Source organism: Cephus cinctus, unplaced genomic scaffold (assembly GCF_000341935.2).
Source record: "Cephus cinctus unplaced genomic scaffold, Ccin1 Ccin1_scaffold0299, whole genome shotgun sequence".
Taxonomy (NCBI): domain Eukaryota; kingdom Metazoa; phylum Arthropoda; class Insecta; order Hymenoptera; family Cephidae; genus Cephus; species Cephus cinctus.
The window spans coordinates 77,320-94,487 of NW_014333002.1; the positions used below are offsets into that span (position 1 = coordinate 77,320).

Genomic DNA, 17,168 nt, shown 5'->3' on the forward strand with positions numbered 1-17,168 from the left:
ATAGAAATCAAGTTGAAGTATTAACTTCAAACGGCCTTTTTGGTCTGAATAACCCTATACTATATTTCCTTTACCCTTTATGGGTTCACATAACCCTATATCAGGTTATTTAGGTTGTATCAACTGAAGTTGACTTTATTATAGAAGTTAAACGGTCGTACTAACTTCAGTTGGTGTGTTTAAGCCGAATAACCCTATATGTATATTATATATATACAGAGTGGGACACTTATAGGACGACCAGGTCGATTTTTTCGGAAATGATGCCAGATATAAAAAAAAATGTTCCAGACATAAGTTGTAGGGTTTTAAGGGGGGTGGAAAATTCCATTATTGAATTTCTTCGTGCCTGCAGGCGGTAAGGTAATTCAAAGGTAAAATTTAATTTTTTCAATGGGATGATCCAATTTTTTTTTTCTGAAATCGAAAGAGCATTTAAATTTGGGTGTACAAACACTAGTATACTAATGGCCCTAAATTGATAGATGATAAAATATTTAAAAAATATCTGTTCTAGGTAGCCAACGTGCTTACCTAGTGCACGTTGTGCACGCGGCTTAATTCGTAATTTGACTAGGGCCATTAGCTGGCTAGGGACGCGCTCCACTAGGATTCGACGTGTAGTAGTCGACTCGCGAATAGCATAGTTCCCAGGTAACGCAGAGAATGGATAATTTTTCATTAATTTTTGGAAATAAGAAAAATATCTTTAAAATATCTCATCAGCTGTCAATGTTGGATCATTAGCGTGCTCGTACTTTTAGACACAAAATTGAATTCTCTTTTGACTTTCGAAAAAAAAAATTGCATCATTCCATTGAAAAAATTAAAGTTGGCCTTCGAATTACCTTGACACCTGCACTTTTCGAGGGAATTCAATAACGGAATCTTCTGTCCTCCTTGAAACGTTTTTTTATATCTGGTTTCGATTCCGAAAAAAATCGACCTGGTCGCTATAAATGCCCCCCACCCTGTATGTATGTATATCGTTTTCTTATTTCTACTGTGCAAACGTAGTTTCTTTTTTCATTCTTTCCCTTTCTTATTGCTATCGATACAAGCATTGATAATGCTACTGTCAGTGGGCACTAAGCAATAATTCTTATGTATTATTCTTTCTATTGACTGTAGTCGATCCACGTGTTCAATGTGTTTTTTTGACAGTTTGAAAATGATGCAATCCTTAGCAAGTCGTACGCGGTCAACATTGAAAGATAATATGTATATTTCAATGCAAAACCATGCACGTCCATTCTTTGTAAATAAATGTATGCAGAACGACGCCTAACTTGCTAGAGACTAGATTATTTTCCATCCTTAAAAAAAGCACATTGAACTCGTGGATAGACTATAGGTAGACATAGTAGCTATAGTGGAAGCAACTATAACACGTGGTTACGTGTTAGCTGGCGCCAACTATCATATTTCGAGATTATCTAGTCCAATCCGTGGGAAAGTTACGTATCGTGTTATTCAATGACGAACCGCAAAGTTTTCGCAATTTGCGAAATCATCTTTACTATTGCGCATTTTATTGACACGTGCAATAATTTCTTTATTCCGTACAATTTTAATTGTCATTCGTACAAAGTGCGTTGAAACAAAATTTGTTTTACGTACATATTTCAACAGAATTTCGAAATGCTTTTTTCTTTTGTATCTTCATTCGTTTTTACGACGGGGAGCACACTTTTTCTGTTTACTATTGGCTTTTTCAAAATTCCTGACCCACGTCAATCATTCTTGTCGATAGCTACTATAATATAACGTAAGGCGTCACGGATCGGAGGTCGGCGCCAGACTATTTTTCTTACTCGCAATTCTTCCCGCTACTATCGTGTGTGGTGATAGGAGACTGGGTAGCGATAGTGAAAAAGTGGAGAGGTGACGCCAATTCTTGATATGGGGTGCGTACAAAAGATATGCGAAATCAATATTTCGAATAAAATATATTTTTTGCAACCAAAATGATCGGTGTGCATTCGAGTGAATAATTTTTGAAAATATTCGTGTGCTTATATTTATATAGAACGTATAAAATTATACATACCAATGAGTGTGTGTATAGGCACGCAGGGTGACGCACGTGGCTGTCATTTGTCCACTGCAACGCGGTGCACCTGCGTGAGTGCGTTAAGTCTGTTCGCAAATGCGCGCAAATAGATCCGTCCGTTTCGTCAAACGTCTCGATATTTTTGGTCCAGGTCTCACGTAACGTAGATTATTTACTATATATGTACCTTGAGTTATGTGATCAGATATGTCGGTAGGTATAACAAAAAATTGTTATACGGAAGATCGAGAACGTTGTTCTGAATATGTTTTTGGACAGTTTTATTTCTTCTTCATCCTTTTTCTATACTTAGGGGGGAGGGAAGGGGGCAGAGAGAGAGAGAGAGAGAGAGAGAGAGAGAGAGAGAGAGAGAGAACATTTCGTGTTCCAATTAATGAACAGCTAGGTAACAAACGAATTTTGAGAATTGCCTTGAACGGGCCCAGTGACTTACCCACCAAAGAATCTCGCCACTAAAATAACTACGTGACGTCCTTCCGGCGTTATACAAAACGCCCATGATTCTTAGTTAATCCGATAGGCCTACGAAAAATAGTGAAATGAAGCGTAAGAGCGATAGAGACAACGGAGAAAAAAATAAGGGAAAAAAGTGCATCCAAATCAAATGACTCATGTTTATTACAAATATGCTCTAAAGGATAAGACATAGCTTCTGCGCATTCATATTAACAATTATCTTTTGGATAACGTAGTAATTAATGTCGCAAACTTCTTGAACTGATGATTTTAATTACACTGGAAAAAATATACTTTGATCACGAAGCCCTTATCTTGCGGTTTGTATTTTGTGGTCACCGAATGCCAAAAATTTCGAGTCGCATAATTCTTTCAGTTTTTCGGTAATTATTGCGGGGGTCAGGTCAAAATTATTGTTAACCTTGCAGAATGTGCGCTAAATTCTGTTATGGGAAAGAGTATTTTTTTAAAATTCCTCTCTTTTACGATTTTCGTTGACATTTCACTCGTATGGTAAATAAGAGATCCTTTTAACTAAAGTCACTAGTTCTTTTTTTTAATTAATGAAATGCACATACATGCGTATCCTGTATACAGGGTTATTCAAAAGTATTGTGAATCACATGAAGCTTGTTCCGGCCATAGAAAGTCAAATGGACCTGCTCAAATCCAGTCAGTGCAATAATCCTGAATAACCGCGTACGTACGTTTTGCTTTATTATCATTGGAATCGTAATTGACATGGACCGCTAGAAAAAAATATAATTCCAGGAATATTCCCGGATATTCCGTGGGTCGTTGGTTTCCCAAAATTTGTTTTCCTCATCCATATCTAGCAGCGCGACAAACAGTTTGCCATCCTGGCTCATGCGTAGTCGTTGCTGTTTGAATTCGCAATGCAGCCAAGACTCGCAGTGGCGCATTGCACGACATTAATTCTGATTTATTGCAATGCATTTTAAGAGCAACACATAACGCTTTCTCGCTCCCTCATTTTTCAGTAATGAAATTTTACGGGGTAATTCACGCCACAGATATACAGATATACCTTATCGCATCTCGTTATATGTCACAGGTTACGTTTTCCCTGGAAAGTTATAAAATCATTCACGCTTAGCAATACCGCTCGTCCAGTAAAGGTCAGCTATATTTCAACGAAATACAAAAGCAGCCATCTTTTCCAACTAAAGGGCAGCACGGTCGGCGTCGTTTCATCCGCACTTAAAAAAAAAAAAAAAAAAAAAAAAAAAAAAAAAAAAAAGAAAAAAAAAGAAACAACCGAAATAATTTCATTAACCCATAACATCTACACTTCCGGCCACTTTCGCTATCCACGGTCTTTGTCCCCAGCCGCCTCTCCGCGAATCGGCCATTAGCGTTCCTGGGACTATTTTCATTTTACGTTACCAGAAAATACAGGGACTCCGACGTCCCGTCAATTATTACACTACGTCATAGGCAGTGGCATGCCGTAAACCCAAGAGACAATATCAAACATAAAGTAACCCGAGTATACCTGGACGCAGTAGCAGGTAAATACACAACGGTAATGGTACCTAGTTAAAATGCCCGTTAATGACTAAGGGGAAAGCAATTAACCTCGCAACGATCTTTATTCGTATAAAATTAACCCGAGACCACCTGGAGGTCCGTTTTACTCATTTTAAAGAAAGCCACGGCACAGCAGTAACGTTACAGGTAATACTTACGTAAAAGTTCATCCCCTAGCAGGGGACATTCGTGACGGTCGGGTTGGTGGCTTCATGTAAATATAGCACAATAATTCAATTCGTAGGACGATAATTACGGCCATTAGCTTGATGAGCAGAGGACATTACGTTCGATAGGCTTTCGATACAATGTAGATACCGGTTAGGTTAGGTTAGGCGCACTGTAAAGCGGCCTAACTAGGTGTACGAGGATCATTCGATATCCGTTTATAGAAGTTCCTGAGGTGTTCCTGAAGTTGATCGGACGTCGGGGTAGCTCCTATAGTGTGTGTGAGGTGGAGGAGAGGGGCAGGTAGGTAGGAGCTTGGTACAACCCCCCGGCAGCACGCACACCCTCTGCTGGCCAGTACAACCCTGGACGATGGTTCCCTCGAAGCCGCGTGAACATTCGCTCGGGGACTACGTCAGCAATAAGATGTCAGACGCCTGGGAGAGGTGGTCGCCATTGTTAGTCGCCGCCGTTACCCCGGGTACTGAGAAGGTACCTTGTACCTTGAAGGAACTACAAGAGTCTACAGAGGTTTCATATCGAATGGGCAGTGCCTGTAAGTTTAACGAAAGTACCTGGTGCGACTTCAGGTGACGATCCTGAACCTTCGTTGATCTAACCTTGTGAGCCATACCTTGAGTATACAGACAATTGGCATCATAGACGTGCTCCGTGATTACAGTGCGGTAAGACGATATACTGAAACGCTGGCGGGAGCAGCAGGATCCTGATTAGGTCACGTAGTTCCTGGAGCTGCTACGAATCTTCCACGAGCCGACCACCCGTCCGATTCTTTTGCTGATGTTTTACCGCGACTTATCGTTTAACTCGTTTTGCAATGCGATACTTTTTTTATCGTCCTGACAATGATAGCGTGGTATCCCGACGTATAGTCACAACAGGCTGCGCGTGCCTCTGTTAATCTGCTATCGGGATGACGAGTGTAAGGATCTGTATGTATTATTTATTTAATGTTCCAGGTTCGCGGAACGCAGTCAAGCTGGCTGCCTCCGCCGGTAACCCCGCTGCTGCCGTCGCCGCGTCCGCGCATCCTCCCGTGCTTTGGAGCTCGCGCAGGAAGCCGGGTAAGATATCCTCATGGTATTATATGATAACTTATCGTATTTCGTTATAAAAATACTGCAAGTATAGATATATGGTTGGGTATAGTAAAATATTAGATTTCAATGTCTCGTATTGTACGGGTGTATGCTCGTAGGAGAAATTTGGGACTTGTGACCAATCACCTGAAAGATATAGGGGCTTTGGGACCAATCGAACTTCTTGATATGGTATATAGTACATTACACTACAAGGGCAGAAAACTGAGTTTTCGGCACTGCTCGATAGAATGCCTGAGGCGAAGCCGAGGGCCTTCTATCGAGCAGTTCCGGGTGCTCAGTTTACTGCCCGTGTGGTGTATACCAGTTTTCTTTATACCATGGTCGAAAGTACATGATCGATGCATCGATTTCAGTGCGGAAAGCCTTGGATCTTTGCTGTGTAGACCCCTATCGGAGCACAGCAAAAATCCAAGGCTTTCTGCACTGAAATCGATGCGTCGATCATGTACCTTTGAGCATGGTATAAAGAAAACTTTTTTTTTGGCTTTTTGATAGCTTCGTATATGGTATCCTGGTAATTCGATTTAACGCAAGTGGTACCTGCGGCTTTTCTTATTTTGAGTGGTAACGAAAGGCGCGGGAATCGAGAGGATGAAGAGTGATTACGCGAAAGAACGTCGCGCGTCCATTTGCTCGGACGTCGAAACGAGAAGAAGGGCAATTGGCCGGGGTCAATTTCTCCGCGGCCGGCTAACTCGATACAGGACCGCGGTCGACCTTCTTATTGACCCCCGTTTGTCAATCCTGAATCCTCGGCCGCATCTCGACGAAGTGTCGGGGTCACTCCGCGACGTCCCGCTGGCGGAAATTGGATTTCGCGACGATTCAATTTGCGGACTTGGATGTCGACTTCTCCGCGCTTTCTCGGCCCTCTTTCCGATCCTCCTTTCTCCCATCGCTATTAGGATATTCATTCGCGATATAACCTAACCATACCCGTGTACCACACGAAGCCAAAACAGCACACGGGGAACATATGAGAATTTATATTTTCATAACGTTTCGTGACCGAGGACTCGAATATCCAGCACACTGCGAGCTTGGCATAAGGGATACGACCATTTGGACCCTTGCAGCATCTCTTTGGGTCACAATTATGCAAATGACGTTTATGAAAGAAAATGGGACCTTGTTCGATTTTTTTTTCTTCTTCTCAATATTACGTACTAGAAATTAGTGGGTCACGTGTTGACGGGTACCCTAAATCGATTCTACGGGAGCCACCAGTATCGCGACCTTGCGAATTCTATGCAAACTATGTGTTACTAGTGGCATTGACATGCTTGTCAATGTCGTACGTAGGTATTCGCCTTCAGGAGGGTTCTCCATACCGTCTAACCGTTCGCTCTAATTTCGTTAGACCGTACATGTGGGCCATCTGGGAGAATGATACGTAGGTAGAGAACGGAAGGTCCCAAAACATCGATATACACGTATCGAGCGACAACACACAAAATCGTGATAATTAAAAGAAAGCACCAAATTTTTTTCGAGAAAACACGATAAGCGCTAATAGAGAAAAAAAGAGGGATCTCAAATGTCATATCAGTCACGTGGCAGGTATCCAACTCGTATCGTACAATCTCTAAATTATTTTTATCAGTACCTGAGTCACGTGACAGACTGGAAAAATCCCAGACACACGTACATACGCCATAGGTCGTTTCTTGAGCCCCGATGTTTATGGTGACCGGAAACGGCCCACTACCCCCGATCCGGGCCCAGCATCCGTCACGAGGTCAGAAAAAGGGAGCCGTAAGTTTTCACGTGGGACGTATATCCGTGTCTGAAGTAAAAGGGACCCTTTTCTTTCATCCTTAAGCCAAGTTCACAAGTGGCATCTGTATTCCCCACTAATGTAACGCATACGTATATCCTACTCCCACGTTAGCCCACACTCGGCTCTCGTATACACGTGAGAACGAATGTCTGTGAACTCCGCACTGCGTACCCGCGTATGGTGAACCTTCGCTCTCAATTTACTCACGCGTCTTCGTTAGCAACTTCCTTCCTTAACGTCAGCGTCGGCAACGAGAGAGCTCAGCGTCAATTGTAGGAATACGCCAACGCTCACCTATAGAGATCACCATTTCCTACAGGGATGTCTTACGTAGGATTATGCATACAGAGAACGTGTGAACCTCCCCTTGGACTCGTTAGAATAAGCCCTACAAGCTTACGCTTATGACGCTCATGGAGCAGTCCTTCGTACATAAGGTCCCGTAAGGCACCTTTTGTCTATTGTATTTCGTACCTCCGTTGGATACTGCGTATCGACCTGTATTGATGTATTCCTTAAGCACGCATGTTTTCACAGTCGCGAGACGTTCATGGAAAGCGTCGTTATATTATTATGTCTTCTAGGTAGAGATTCTACGAGTCTCCACGATTCCCGAGAATGCGCACGGTTATAATGCTGTAAGGAGGAATGCGTGTGCGTGCTATTGTTATAGCTGCGTACCGCTAGGAATTTTCTAGGATATTATTATTAATGGAGTATGTAGGACCATTAGTGAGATCGTAGGGCAGTTGGGCAGAGGAGGGACGGCAGGCAGGGAGGTGGTATTATAAATCGTTAAAAACTTGGTTACAATTTTTAAACGATAAAACATGATTTTTTTTTTTAATACAATCACAATCTGTCAAATTTGAAACTTAGCCTCGAGTTTCACGATGAATTCGAAGCATGGTCTTATGATGGCAGGGATATAGTAACACCAGAAAAATTAGTCGTGAAGAAAGTTCGCACTTCGGGAACCAGATTAGAAATTGTTATATATTCGAGGAACTCCTAATCACGTTCGGTTAGAATTTCCAATAGTCCGAGAATTTGTCTTAAGTGGCCATCGGGAGTAATGCCGGAGGTATCCTCTTCTTGTGGGAAGGGCCCGAATGAGTATGGCCCTCTAGCGTCCTTTTCCTTAGTACCCATAATAACGCGAACGACTAGCAGCTTTTCTCGCACTGTTCCGCAGAGACTTTCAGTCCGCGAATTAGATTTGCTGGGACTCAATTTTCCGACTGGAAAAACTTATAGTCCTATATATTTAACTCTGCATCAAAATGAGCCAATTCCAATCGCAGCTGACGATCAGCGAAATGTTGGCTGCTTCGAGACACCCGATACCGTTCGTTCGAATTATTGGCAAGTTTGGTAAAAGCATACGATATAGATATACACAGACAGGATCGTGTATGCAAGGATACGCATTAGCAATGGCGTCGCAGTTGATATAATATTTCCTGAAACATGAGGTAATCCAGAAGATCACTGGGCCTGTACTAAACGTCACTCGCATGACCGGACAACGCCCGCGCTTCGTTTTAACAGGGTGTAGGTATGCGGCTCAGATGATCATCCAAGTAGTACACAAGGACTACCGGTGCTGGCGGTCGTCGTCGTCGTCTTTCGAAATTCTGGTTGGACCCTACTGGCGCCGTCTACAAGGAAGTGGTACCACAAGCAAAGCCCCAGGGCATTTTCCTGGTCGTCGTTGCTGGGTTGTTCACCCGTGGTCTGTTTCGTATGATTATTATTATTTGTTTATTATTATTATTATTACCATTAACCTATTTTGATTCTCATTCGTTGCTTCTACAGAGCGACATAATACGAGTATCCAGATATATGACAGCGCTTATTCAATACGATCACTGCTTCGGATCAGACAATTTACAGTTAGTTCGACATCGCGACAACGACTACCAACTCTGCAGGTAGTTTTGCTGATCTTGCTTGATACCCGAGACCGTCAGTTGGTAGTGGCTGCTGATGCTAGCGCGATCCTTACTCGAAGTCGTGTATGCGTGCATATATATTAAATATGTTACACGTATGCGTGCCTATGTACCATTGCGTTCATTGGGTCTTAGTACGACCATGGATTACACAAGGGCAGGACCCAAATGCGTCAGCCGGTGCGAGAATTTCTCACGTGAGAAAGAGAGATTCCGTTGCGAAGCTTTGTACAATTGTAAGTGCGACGCAATGCGAAGTAAGGAACGTTTCGTGCGAGTGGAAGATGACTACGTGTGGATGGGTCCAGATTTCATAGGAATATTCCAGGGGGAAATTGTCGCGATTATACGCGTCTACAGTTTAACAGTATAAAGAGATCGGGTAATATTTTAAAACGGGGATACTTTTAATTTTTCAGATCTAGTAAGATTACTTTGATATATGTACGTATGAATAGGAACATATGCGATTGCATATATAAGCATGCTCTCCAGTGTTTACTTCGACGACGTGACGCGACGTGGAATTTGTGTACCTCGGCGATAGCTGAAGAAAAAATCTTGACGAGAAAAGCCTACCAGGCGATATGAATTGCTTTGAGCGCAAAATCATCAAGGAATAGCTAAGTAAGGTCTTGCTGTCTCGCTTATTATTCTTCGCTTCTCTTTCACTCAGCAGACACGCGGGTCTTTGAGTAAAAGCAGTGAATTCCTGTGAATCGTTCGGAAGCTGCTATACGTATGCGTCTGGGATTTTTGTGTCAGTCTGGCACCGATTTGCGGGTTCGATTAAGGAAATATTTTGTAAATTATCATTTGAATGCATTCGTCCGTGCTGAAGGAGGCACCAGTCTGCGTGCGCACGCGCACGAGTATATGCACGAAGTAGATAACAGTTGGCATTATCTGACCAGTTGGGTTCTCGAGTCTGTTCGCCAGTAAGCCTCTAGAATCCGGAGTAGTTCGGGTATGTATATATATATATATATATGTTTGATGTGAATATATATGTATATACTGGAGGTCGCCTCGGCGTCGGTATATACGCGCGCAAGCGTGCGCGCGCGAGAGAAAGAGAGGGAAAGGGACGGAGTGCCTTGGGAAAAGAAAGAGAAAAGGAGAAAGAGAGAGTGAGACACGGTGACTCTGTAGGAAAGTGGAGGGGAGAGCCGTCAATGTGAAATGGTGTTCGTGCTGTGTTTCACGGGCCCAGCGAGCGAGAGAGAGATAAAGAGTGAGGGACCAACGGAAAATGAGAAGAAAAAAAAAGTCAGCGGGAGGAAGTCAGTTTCAGGCACGGAGGTAGATAGATGACGAGAGAGTAAGCAAAATGAATGAGGAAAGAGAAAGAATTCGAAAAATTGTATCGTTGCTGCTCTTGGTATTGTTGTTGTCCGATTATTTTGATTCCTTTATTTTTATATCGAAATATTTTACTGCAATTTACTATTTTTATTGATTTGTGGATTTTATTGTTTTTGTTGCTGGTTTGCTTCGTTAACTTGGTTCTTGTTGTTTTCCTGCTACTCGATCTTCGTTGCTGGCTGCTACTACTATTCCAAGTGCAGACGCGGCAGTGGGCAGTCAGGCTGTTACCTTCTTGCTCTTTTGCTCTTACTCACTCGCATACAGCTATCTGTATCTCTTCCTTTCTTACTCTTTGTTGCTTACTCACTCTCTGTGTCTCTTTCTCTACGTCGCTCTCTCTCTCTCTCTCTCTCTCTCTCTCTCTCTCTCTCTCTCTCTCTCTCTCTCTTTCTCTCCCTCTGTCGTCCCGTGGGGACGTTGATGTAGATCGGCCAAACGTGGTTCGCGCGTTCGAGTCCGCGGTGTCTCGGTCCTCGGACTCTTGTGACTGACTTGACGCCAGTCGCCGTTACACTCGCGTACCAAACGGCCACGCAACCGCGACACGGGACGCTCGTCGACGCGACACACGGCGTCTGTTATCGCGCGCGCCTTCCCTGAGCGAGTATCGTCTCGACTGCCGTCCGAGCAACGAGTCAGTTCCCGACACAGGCATTCTAGAGCACTTTCGTAGAGACGTTGAAATTCTCTGCGCGCGGAGCAAGTTCTATTATTTCTTGTTGTTGACAGTGAGTGGTGTTTCGAAGAAACGAAGTTTAAGCAGCAAAGCCTCACGAAGCTGCGTCGGTGTACGTGGAATTGGGGCGTGTTTATGCCCTACAAGATACGCTGCTCCTGTTGAAGAAGGACAAACTGAAAGAAGTTTGTCGCTAATTGAAATTCATTATACAATAATTCGATTTGCATTTATAGAATTGGCTTTAAACGTGGATTCGTAGTCTTTCTTTCTAAATACGTCATTATAATATATTTCGAGTAATATACTATATGAACTCGTAAATAAGTCGAATGACTAACAGAGTCTCTACGTCGGGGCGCGAGATAATTTCGAATATATGACTGAATGTCTAATCGCGTAAACCCGTTTCCTGTAGAATCGGCCAGGTACGTTCCGAGTGTTAAGTCGTGCTAGAAGAGAGTGTCAAAGTGCGCAACCCGAGAGAACTGTTTTGTGATTTAAACTAAAGAAAGAAAAACGATCAACCGTGAAAACAATAAAACTTGAATCGGTTGCCAATAGCATACCCATTTCTACGGTATATAATATCTGCTGTGGTTTGCAAAAGAGCATTCTCGCGTTCCTGGTGAAGTGAAACACGCCAAGCGAACGTCGCAAAAAGATTGTACCAATATTTTCCTAGCCGTAAAACCACGTCGACCGAAGGCCCTGAGATTCACGTCGTAAATTACCCGACATTAAACTGAAATAACATTGTTCTCATTGGATCTCGTAGAGGAATTAATACACAAATCTTAAATTAATTTCAAAAAATACCTTACAGTCACTCCGTCGACGTCGTGTTTGTTATTATGTGTATAGCGTGAACCTGGTGTATTTCCCTAGCACGTGGTATAAGGTGCGACCGGTGTTATAAAGTGTCGATAGCGACATGTCATATGTGGCCGCATACAATATCGAGTGCGTCGTCGTCCTTCATCGAAGGCAGTAACGCGTCAAAGGACGACATAATACTGGAAACCAACTGCCCAAGGAACTCTTATAAGATAACGGGAGTGCGCGAGAGACGTAGGAAGCGCAGAAAGTCCAGGAAGATACGTCACGGCTATCATACGCAGAACGGAAAACGGGATAGTTGGTGCCGGAAGGATGTCATCGAGCATCTTCTCCTTGACCTGGTGCGTCCTGCGAGCGTCATTCCTCAAGAAGTCCGAGCGCTCGTGAAACACACCAAGAGTAAGTGTCTACGGCGATGCCCTCGTCGCAGACAAACAGTCAGGACAGGAGAGACGGGAGAATTGCCGAGGTGGTTATGCACTTTTTTCCAAGGAACAGACGACATTTCCTGCCAGATTATGCAGCTGAAGAAAGCGATGCTTAAGATATTCGATCAATGTAAGTCATTCAGTTGCTGTATACGGATACGTTATGGGTCGTTGAAAATTTTCTTCGCTAGCGCTACTTGATTCGCCTGCCTATAAACTGCCCTTTGTTGTATATCTACAGTGGGTTACCTTGCTCGAATAATACACGGGACTCGCGTGCTCTGTGAAACTTACTTCGAACGTGTGCTATAATAGGTGGAATCTTTTTACAGGCACGTTGTTTCCCTTGGTAATGTTTTGTTTTGGTTCGCCACACTCAGCGTCGCGTTTCGTCATAGCCGATGAAATGCCACGAAACGACGGCTCTTTCAGCACATGCCTATATAACTATATATCTAGAGAACTGCTGCGTACTGAAGCACCAGTGCGTGCGTGGATATATGTATGTATTTACGTGCGTGCATATATGCACGTACGTGCGTATAGGACATTTAAAGAACGTTCCGTATATCTATATGTAACAACGCCGATTCCGTCGTACACAGTATGGACCCCATTAGTGGTCCCAGGTCCTAATAGCATAATAGCAGGCTGGTTACTGTAAGATATCGTGAAAACGCGCATAACCCCTTTGCCATAACTTTGTCACGTGCGGGATTTCCCTGCGCGATTCTTAAACTTTAGTACATTGCCAGATAAGCGGAGTCACGAGGTCTTCGATGAATTCGGGGATTTTTTTCATTCCCTCTGAAATTGAGAAACTGTACTGGCAATGGGGAATAATACGGGGAATTTATTATTCAAGAGGAGATGGAAGGAATGCTTCGACACGGGCGTTTTATTATGTACGAATAAACGTTGGAACGATTTTTTTCCCTTTTTATCTTCTAGATGCGACACGTGACACGATTACGTGGCAGCTCGACAGTATCGCTGTCAAAAAAAAAAAAACGTTCTGTCTTGTATGCACGCTTCAAGTTTGTCGTTTGTTTTTCGATGTGTTAATACACGTGAAAATAAAAACTAATGGAGAGGTCTGCGATAGAGTATGGTAAGAAAATGTCTGGAATGCGTCTGGAATATCATACGATCACATACTATTTTTTAATGATCCTCAAATCTGTTCCAGACTCATTAACTGATATGTAAAAATTTTTCACACACGCGGAAAAGACTCTTCTTCGTACTTTATAAATCGATCACATATTTATTTAAATTTGTCTCATATATTCACTGCCTTGCGTGCATTCACTCATAAGTTTTTTATTTTATTTTTCCCAATTGTCGCTGTAGTTCTTTGTCCATAATCAAATTCAAGGAATTTTTCATATGTAGGACAGTTTGGCGATTGAATAGAAACCAAGCGGATGCCGAGAATCAGAGTCAAGATGCAATAGAAGAATTACTCATCTGATAATTAAAATACAGTAATTGAATTGGTTCGAATTCCATACGTACGGTGCTCTGCTCATAAGAATGCAACATTGACAGCTGGTCATTTTATACAAATATATTCCATCTTGGCTACAGTTGGATAACATTGGAATATTATGAGTCGAACGTATGCAGTGCAACTAATGTTTAGAAAAAATGTAATCAGGCATGTCAAGTTTTTTTTTTCGCGAGTATAGAAAATCGTACAAGAAAAGCATATGGGATCAGATCATATTTCAGATTCGTTTCAGACATTTTTTTTCATAATCTTTCCCAGACTTCTCGCATGCTTTTCATTTCTACGCTTGATTATTTTCTTTTTCTTTCTCTTTCTTTTGTTTTTACGTTGCCGGTATACCACCGTCCTTTATACATCAGCGTGTGCGACGAAAATCCTGTATCGTAACTTATAAATATCAACATAGAAAACGGGTGAGATTGTTGCATTTCGAATTCTAGTTGGGTCTACGTGTATTCCTCCTTTTTTATTTCTTGAACATGGAGCTTTTTCGAGAAAAGAGGAGTCAGACATCTTGGCGTTCATCCAGATACTAAGAAACCGACTATATATATATGTATATATAGTCACAAAGTATTCGAAATTTCATGTCAAATAGACAGTCTCTCTGTGGGTGACGTGTTATCATTTATTAAAATAAAATTAATGAAAAAAATTAATTGAATATCACCAACGAGGTACTCGCATGCGTAAGCGTTTACACGTGTATCATCTCTAAAGATTATAGAGAACGACTGATTACGTCAAACGTGAGGAAAATCACTGTTTTTATTTGAAGTGCTGTTTTATATGGTTAACGAAACAGCTGTTCTCAGACATTCTGCTACGTGGAGTTTCTCAACTCCGCACGCTACAGGGCCGTTTCTATTGTGACCATGTCGTCGTAACTCAAGAGCCGCGTGTAGACATATACTTATGTACCTATGTAGATCGCTTCAGTCAGGAACCACGTGATAACGCGTATTGTCAATATTTGATCGTTTGCATGAAATTAAAGCATGCCGCGGGATCCGTCGCGTCGGAATTCCATCGACGGGTAACGTGCTGAGAGTAAATATAGGTATATATCCAGAGGTAAATATATAATTGTACTCTAGAAACTTAGCATAGGGTTTTGGAGTTCTTTCCGCTAGGAGGAATTCACTGTGAGCTGTGATTTTTGTACGTGTGATATAAATTTGAAGGAGCAGAGAGGGAAGGCGAATATAAAAACAATCGGAGCAACTGATAATGAGAAATCAATGTTTCACCTCCTATTCTTGATAGTATGATACGAGCCCGAAGGTGATATCATACGCTCACAAAACAACAGTCTACTACTTATACTGGCTTATCGCAATTGAACGATACTGTAGTAAGCATCGTAATTTCTTGTCAATAAAGATAACGACGATAATTGATCGCCAGGAACGTCTTGACCGACGTGACGTAGTGTGCCACTACCAAAGATCTTTCGTTTGCATTAGTAAGCCAGACGCCATTCGTTAACGCCTGGGTCAGACGTTCCGATTTCGTATTTTGGAACGAAGAGTGGAACTGCTTAATCATCGTGAAATTCTGCGAAAGTATTAATCGAAACGAAGAAAAAAGATTTGCACGTAAAATATTTGTCAGGAAAAAGTCAGAATGATATTATTTTTCTTGGAATTTTGGATTTGTTTTTTTTTTTTTTTTTTTTTTTTTTGTTTATTTTTTTTTTTTTAATTTTTTTTTTCGAAGAAAAAAGATTTGCACGTAAAATATTTGTCAGGAAAAAGTCAGAATGATATTATTTTTCTTGGAATTTTGGATTTGTTTTTTTTTTTTTTTTTTTTTTTTCGTTAATATTTACCGTTTTAACTTTTTTTTTTACCATCGCCCTTTATCCAAGCTCGTGGTCGATTTTGCGAATATTTAATTCACGCAGGACCCGCTCGTTTCTGCAATCAGTAAAATGACGCAACCCACATTAACGGTTACCTTGGATAATGCAAATATACTGTCATCCGTCTGGGACAGTATACACCGATGGCAGCACCGTCGCTCGTGAAGAATCGCACGCTCAGTGGCGCACGCTCTTGATCGTAAACATGACTCGTCCTACATGCCCATTATCAATCTCATTCAGAGCCCGAACTTTTCCCCCTACATGGCGCGTGTCTTTAAACGCCTCGTTTCTCCTGCATACGTTTCCGCTCTGTTTGGGCAGCCCATTCACTGTGTTAAAAGATATAGCACTCTTCCTCATGGAAAGTTCCCAAGCGACCGTCATTCACTTAATGTTCTTTGTGCCTTCTGCGAAAACGACAATGGCTCGCGACAATTTCGTGGGGTTTCGATTGCGCGGGAAATTCAAATTTTGCAAGAGTTTCACAGTATCGCGCCATACGTTTTAGCGCTATTTAAACGCCTAGGAATGCCTTGCACGTTGTTATATATCTATACATCGTGCGCGCGACTGCGTCTACCAGAAGTCGTTTGGCAAGTAAGAGCCAACAAATGTTCTTTCTCGTGCGTCCAATGTAATTTTACGTGCACGTGAAACTGCCAGTGCGTCAGTCTTCATGAACTCCTGAGGAAGACGCGCGCACTAGACTCGTGGTTTAATATAGCTACGTAGTCGTAGATTCTTCACTTGCATAACCAAATCTGGATTGGACATCTTAGTTCTCTGGTATTATTCCGCGTTGAATATTAAGAGTGCACCTCTAATTTAATCGTTTATATTCCTCCTTTATTTTTCATACGAATAATAAAATCCGCAAAGCGGTATATGCACGCTGCCGTATAAATTATACGTAGAGAATCTTTAAGTCACGGCTATCTCCCGCGAGTACACGGGGTTATGCATGAGAACTTGGGATTTTCAGGGAATCACAATGATAGCTTAGTATCACAAATTTATGCCTCACAACGAGGTTAACTGTCAACAACTGGCGTTATTGCGTCGTGCATACATGACTCTTAGTCGAATACGTAACGTCGAGGTATACACTCGTACGTAGACACGTATCCTCGGACACTTCACGCACGTCTCGCACAGCCAATAGGAACGCATGCTGCACGAGCATATCCAGACGCAGAGTTTTCTTCAAGATTATTCGTATACGATGGAAGTTGGGTGAATTAAAAAATAGTCACAATTCGTCAGTTGGACATTAAATTATTTTATCGCCATGTTGGTATATATCTTTGTGCTTGGTGCCATAATCTGTGCGTGAGATGTGGCTGCCGAGGGAGTGGGTAGGTGGGG

General features: G+C 42.2%; 1 protein-coding gene across 9 annotated transcripts in view; it reads left to right on the forward strand.

Moving 5' to 3' along the window:
• The window catches only part of LOC107266130 (dual 3',5'-cyclic-AMP and -GMP phosphodiesterase 11), a 73,367-nt gene that overhangs the window by 39,661 nt on the left and 16,538 nt on the right, over window positions 1-17,168 (forward strand). For 4 of the 9 annotated variants that reach the window (XM_015736311.2, XM_025083423.1, XM_025083424.1 and 1 more), the window contains one exon: window positions 5,230-5,334. Coding sequence is in view for 6 of the 9 variants with exons in the window: in XM_025083422.1 (XP_024939190.1) it covers window positions 5,230-5,334 (105 nt within the window). In the remaining 3 variants the exon portion in view is untranslated. Of the gene's footprint in view, window positions 1-3,880; window positions 4,063-4,616; window positions 4,806-5,229; window positions 5,335-10,908; window positions 12,554-17,168 lie in introns of those variants that run through there. The other 5 variants (XM_025083421.1, XM_025083418.1, XM_025083420.1 and 2 more) reach the window with 5 other exon arrangements.